This window comes from Monoraphidium neglectum (genome assembly GCF_000611645.1).
Source record: "Monoraphidium neglectum strain SAG 48.87 unplaced genomic scaffold scaffold01171, whole genome shotgun sequence".
Taxonomy (NCBI): domain Eukaryota; kingdom Viridiplantae; phylum Chlorophyta; class Chlorophyceae; order Sphaeropleales; family Selenastraceae; genus Monoraphidium; species Monoraphidium neglectum.
The window spans coordinates 10,621-16,152 of NW_014012457.1; the positions used below are offsets into that span (position 1 = coordinate 10,621).

At 66.2% G+C, this 5,532-nt stretch overlaps 2 protein-coding genes across 2 annotated transcripts; one reads left to right on the forward strand and one right to left on the reverse strand.

Moving 5' to 3' along the window:
- Window positions 1-251: 251 nt before the first annotated feature.
- Window positions 252-3,898, reverse strand: MNEG_6903 (30S ribosomal protein 1; the record flags this gene model as incomplete). Its single annotated transcript, XM_014044625.1, has 10 exons — window positions 252-460; window positions 578-637; window positions 913-970; window positions 1,211-1,306; window positions 1,578-1,610; window positions 1,987-2,088; window positions 2,331-2,436; window positions 2,976-3,106; window positions 3,418-3,462; window positions 3,755-3,898. 10 exons carry the CDS (start codon window positions 3,896-3,898, stop codon window positions 252-254), a joined length of 984 nt encoding a protein of 327 aa, XP_013900079.1.
- A 656-nt stretch (window positions 3,899-4,554) lies between these two features.
- Window positions 4,555-5,374, forward strand: MNEG_6904 (hypothetical protein; the record flags this gene model as incomplete). Its single annotated transcript, XM_014044626.1, has 1 exon — window positions 4,555-5,374. A coding segment is annotated over one exon (820 nt), but the record flags the coding sequence as incomplete, so codon positions are not given.
- Between the last annotated feature and the right edge of the window lie 158 nt (window positions 5,375-5,532).

Consider the following 5,532-nt stretch of genomic DNA (forward strand, 5'->3'; position numbering starts at 1 on the left):
CCCCCCGGTGGCCCCCAGCAGCAGTGCCGTCCCCAGCCTGGCCGCATTTCAGGGTCTAATTTTGACAGGATCGTGTCAAGTTACAGAGCCACGGCCGCGGCGAGGCAGCGGCACGCGCCGCGCACCAGGCGCCCAGCGCGAGCCCTGCAGGCTTGAAGAAAAGACCAGTTGAGAGACGGGGCGGGGCGACGTATGCTCGTGTCCCGGAGATCTCCGGTGACAAAACCGGAGCGGCAAGCTCGGATGTGAAATCACTTGGCCTCGGGGATAAGAACGCCGTAGCCGCCGGCGGACCGCTTGTAGACCACGTTGACTTCGCCAGACTGCGAGATTTGAGATTCGAAATCATCGGAAGTCTTAGAGGCGGTCGTCAGCGGCACCATAGGCAGGTTGTTGCGCCGGCTGGGTGCGGCGGACGCGAGCGCGGCGGCGCGCTCATGGGGGAGCACGCGCGGCCCGGCTGGGTTGCTGCGGTGGCGCGATGCTTGACAACTAGCAAGGCACGCGGGGGCGGTGGCAAACAGGGCGGCCCAGGCCAGGACGCCGCGCGTCTGGGCCATTGGTTGATCGCCCCTACCCTCGGAGCGGCCCGGCCTCGCACTCGCCTCTGAATCGCGGAACAAAAAGAACGCGTGGCCTGCGGGTGTACATGAAAGTGGGAGGCCGGGTGACAGGGGGTGGAGGGGGTGCAGTTGGAGGGCAGGGCCTGCGGCGGCGGCGGATGGGCAGGGCCAAGGGGCAGGAGGGCAGCCGCGCGCGGGCGCGCCCCAACGGGGGCGTGTTCCCCGACACTCTGGGCCGCGCTGCGCGACCCGGCCCTTCCGCGCCCGGCCGGCCCCGCTGAACCCCTCTCGGTCGCGCGGGCCAGCATCCAAATGGGCGGCATGCATGGCACAACCAGTGACCACGCACCCACTGCCTCCATTGCATCGATGGCGTCGTCCACGGGCATGCGGTCCACGCGCAGCACCTGGCGATGAGTGGAGTTTCACCACAGTGACCGGTCAAACGGGCAGGCAGGTTCACGTTCTGTGCGGCGCTTGCGTCGGCCTCATTGACAAGGCTTTGTGTGGGGTTGTCCTGTTGGATGGAGGGTGGGCAGCTGCGGCAGACGAGCGTGTCGGCTCCGATTTGAAGCACGGTCGGCTGACCCGAGCTACCGCGCAGCTGATCACCTAAGCGCACCAAAACATTCCCCCACACCACGCACCTTGCTGCGCAGGATCGTGTCTGGGATGCCGCTGGGGGAGGCGGCAGCGCCCAGGTGCGCCAGCTCAGCCGCCCGCGCCTGGTCCTCGTCAAAGGCCTGTGCGCACGCGCGCGCACGCGTGTGTGTGTGTATGTGTGTGTGTGTGTGTGTGTGAGATCCTTGCGCACCGGTCGCAGCACCGACGACGTGTTTCTGACACGCCGGGGTGAAGTGGCGGACTACGCCCCTCTCCCAAATCTTGGCTCGCCGTGGCCCCTTTTTCCTTCTACATGTGGTGGTCGTGGTTGCTTGCAGGTCCGGCTGTGTTGTCACCCATGACTCAGCCCAGTCCCCAGAGCCAATTCGAGTCCGCCGTCACCGCCCTGACCTTGGTCTCCACGATGACGGTGTCCATCCACTCCTGGGAGGATGAGTCATGCCGGGGTGGGCAAGAGTTAGGGCGGCGCATGTATGCGTTTGCGCGTGCGCGCGTGGCGTGTGTGTGTGTGTGTGCCAGAGGGTGGAGGGGAGTTGCAGTGGACAAGCGGGCTGGTATGAGGGCAAGACCAAGACATCAACAGGCGGGTGCTTGCTCAGTGCACTGCGGGGCGGGGGCGGCGGCTGCGACAACAGACACCCACCCCCCCACACACACACCCACACACACACACGCACACGCATGCTCACGTGAATTGCACAAGCACACGTGGACATATGCACGCGCAAGCACACACACGCACACACACACACACGTACACACCCGCCACAAGCTCACCCCCCCCAAGAAACCCACCCACCCGGAACTCCTGGTCTTCGCTGTTCTCCCGCGGCCCCGCCCGCCCCGGCCACGTGCCCTTCTTAATGGCCAGCTCCTTCATCCGCGTCAGCTTCCGCGCCACCTGGCAGTGCGTGGCGGCACCGCCGGCAAACCCCGTCGGGCCGCACGCTCATACCACGATCGCAGGCCCCTCATGCTCTAAGGGGGATGAGCAGTTACACCACCGCGCGGCCCCGCAGCTCCGCCAGGCTTTGCGCGCTCATGCCAAAACAACAACCGCCCTTTGTACCCCCAAAACTTCGAGCGTTCCGTTCGCCTGCTCACCCAATCTCACGAAATAGGGTCGTGCGCCCAGGGACCCACCTTGTCGGCCACCGTGTCGATCGACGCGTAGAGGGACGCCTCCGCGTCTTCCACCCGCACCACGCCCGCGCGCACTGTGTAGATGGTCACATCCACTTTCTGCTGCCTGGGCAGGTTTCAGCGGGGGGTTTGGAGGGGAGTGTTGGAGCGGAAAATGGGGTTCAGCGGGGGTTCGGGGGGTTGAATGGGGTTTTGTGGGGTTCAGCGGGGCTTTCGTGGGGTTCAGCGGGGGTTTCTGTGGGGTGCAGCAGAGGTTTTGTAGGGTTCGGCGGGGATGTGCTGGGGCTTTTTAAAGAAGCTTCATAGGAGGTTGCTGTCAAGGTGCAGACCCGTTGATGTGATGAGGCATGCTGTTGGGGGTTTGCGTGAACGGCTGTGCGCGCATGGATTTGAGTGGCGGCACCACAATAAGTCCCAGCTTGGAGCTTCACACTCGCACTCATCTTCTGCAGCCTGGGCTGTGTGTTTTGATCATGTGTGTGGGTGTGCGCGTGCGTGCGTGTGGAGGGCAGCGTTGGCTGTTTGCCTTCTTGAAGAACACATCTAAGCCAACGCCGCCATCGGCCCCAACCCTCTACTGTAGCGACGCGCCCGCCACACCCCCGCGGCCGGCCGCAGCCCCTCAGCCCCTTATCACCCCCACACCTGGCGCCGTGCGTGCCGGTGTCGCCGCCGCGGGCAGAGAGAGTGACATCAATGTGCTTAATGCCAGCTGAGTAGTTGTGGACCGCACGGCTGATCTTCTCTTCCACATACGTTTTGATGGCTGGGGTCACCTGGGTTCCGGTTTGGGTTGCCATGCGGGAGGGTGTAAGGCGACGTGTTTGCTTGCGCCGATGCGCAGGCAAGCGCTTGATGTGTTATTGCGCCCCCGGCGGCGCGTGGCGCAGGCTCGGGTGGGTCGCAGGTGCGCGAGCGGATGGGGTTCAGGATGCGGGAAGTGCGCGGCGGGGCCCCAAGAGAATGCAAACGCACTCATCACACATGCACACTCTCACTCTCTCATATGTGCACACACACAGACACACAAACACAGACACGCACACACACACACACACAGCACAGATCACAGAGTACGCGTGTTCACCTCCAGCCGCCGCCCCTGTATGATGACTTTGACCGGCGCCGCTGTCTGCAGTCAGTGGTGCGGGGGAGGCGGGCGGCGTGGGAGGGAGGGAGATGATAGGGCGGCAAAGGGCACAGCACCTGGGCATGAAAGCGGGCCCATCAAAGCCGTGGGTTGGTGGTTGACAGCTGGCGCCCCGCCGCGCCCTCGGGAGACGGGGAAGACGTCCCAAAGCGAGGGGCCCTTCACGTCATGCCATGCATGCTGGCGGGCACGCGGCCATCGAGCCGAGAGGGGTGGCAGGGGCGTCCGCGCGGCCCGATCAAGGGAGCGCGATGACGCGGCCCGGCAGGATTACCTTTGCAGCTGCCACGACGCCCGTGCTGAGCGCGCGGCCGCGAGGGGACAGCGCAACAGGCCCGGCCAGCCGCGCGACTGGGCGCGTGCGCGCCGCGCGCGTGCTGCTGTAGGGCGCCCGGATGCTCGAGGATATGAGGGCCATTGTGACGTCTGGTGAGATAATCGCGCCTGCGAAGGTGTTTGAAGCGGGTTGGCACGCTCCGCCACCGAGATCACTGCACGATCGGTACGACCAGGACTGAGGGCTCTCGATGTGATGCAAAGAGCTCGCCATCATCTTGTACACTACCTACAGGTGCTTGCACCCGCCTCCGGAACGGGTCTGATCTGAACTTGGCAAGTACACTGGCCTTTTTAGAGCTGTGAGTGATGTTATAAACGTAAATGCATGTCGCGACTACATCGCAGCGTCAATGGGCGCTGGCTGATGTGGCAACTTACTTGCGCGCAGCAGCTGCTCAAAAATGCTGACTGGGTTCATCACCGTCTCTGAGGAACACAAGCAACTTACTTGACTTGTAGCATCCTTGTTTGTCTCGAGAAGCGTGCCTGCCCGAATCTTTTACGGTTTCAAGTTTCGACCGTGGCTGGGTGGAATATCGCGGCGTCCTCGATTTTGGACGGCGAATCTGCAACCGGTTGTGGCTCTTTCTCTCTGTGTTGCTATCAGCTACAAGCCCAGCGGCGGCGACACTGAGCGCGCCGCTGCGCTCACCAGGCGTGGCGCGCCCAGCCGAGCCCCACTCCGCCCAGCCAATTCCGTGTTGACGCACCACATGCGGCCGCGCCGCGGCTCGCATGGCCAATCCTTTCGCCGCCCTGTCCCTGACGGACGAGCGGGACCCCCGGGCCCTGGCGGCGCAGCAGTCAAAGCGCGCGCAGCGGCGCTTGGCGCGCCAGGCCTCTAACAGCACCTCCCCCCCGCGGCGACCGCCGCCGCTGTCTCAGCAGCAGCAGCAGCAGCAGCAGCAGCAGCAGCAGCAGCAGCAGCAGCAGCAGCTATGGGCAGCCCCCAAACACGCCGCAGACCCACCGCCGCCGCCGGTGTCGTTCGACGCTGCTGCAGCGGCGGCTTCGGCACAGGAGGGTGGCGGCAGGTGGAGCGACGACGGCGGCTGCGAGTGGTGGGGAAGCCCCACCCAGGACATGGAACGACGGAGCAGCGCCGCCGCCGCTGCCACTGCCGCCGCCGCCGCGCACGCAGGTGGGGATTCCGATTGGATCTTCGGCGCGCCCCCGGCCGCAGCGACGCCACCCAGAGGCGGCACCCAGCAGCGGCAGCAGCAGCGGGAGCAGCAGCAGGCGGCCGCGCGCCGCTCCCCGCCCTCCCCGCTTTCCCCTGGCGGCTGGGGCGGGTGGGACGCCGACCACGTGGCAGCCGGAATGGCGGCCCTGGATTTAGACTACGGACCCCGACCGGGCAGCAGCGGCAGCGGCGGCGGCGGCGGCGGCGGCGGCGGCGTGCTGCTGGGTGAAGACTTGGTGAGGCAGCAGGCGGAGCTGTGGGCGCAGCTGCAGCGCCAGGCGCACGAGGCGTCGGCGCGCGCCGCGGCGCCGCCGTCGCCGGCCGCGGCTGCCGGGCCGGCCAGCGGTTGGGGGTGGCCCGAGCTGGACGGCGGTGAAGGGGATGAGAAGAGCGACTACGAGATCGCCAAACTTTTACAGAAAGAGGAGGATGAGCTCGCAGCCGCAGCAGAGGCGGCGGCGGCCTCAGCCGCCGCCGCCGCCGCCGCCGGCGGGGCGGCTGCGGCCGCTTGGGGCCGCGCCGGCGCGCCC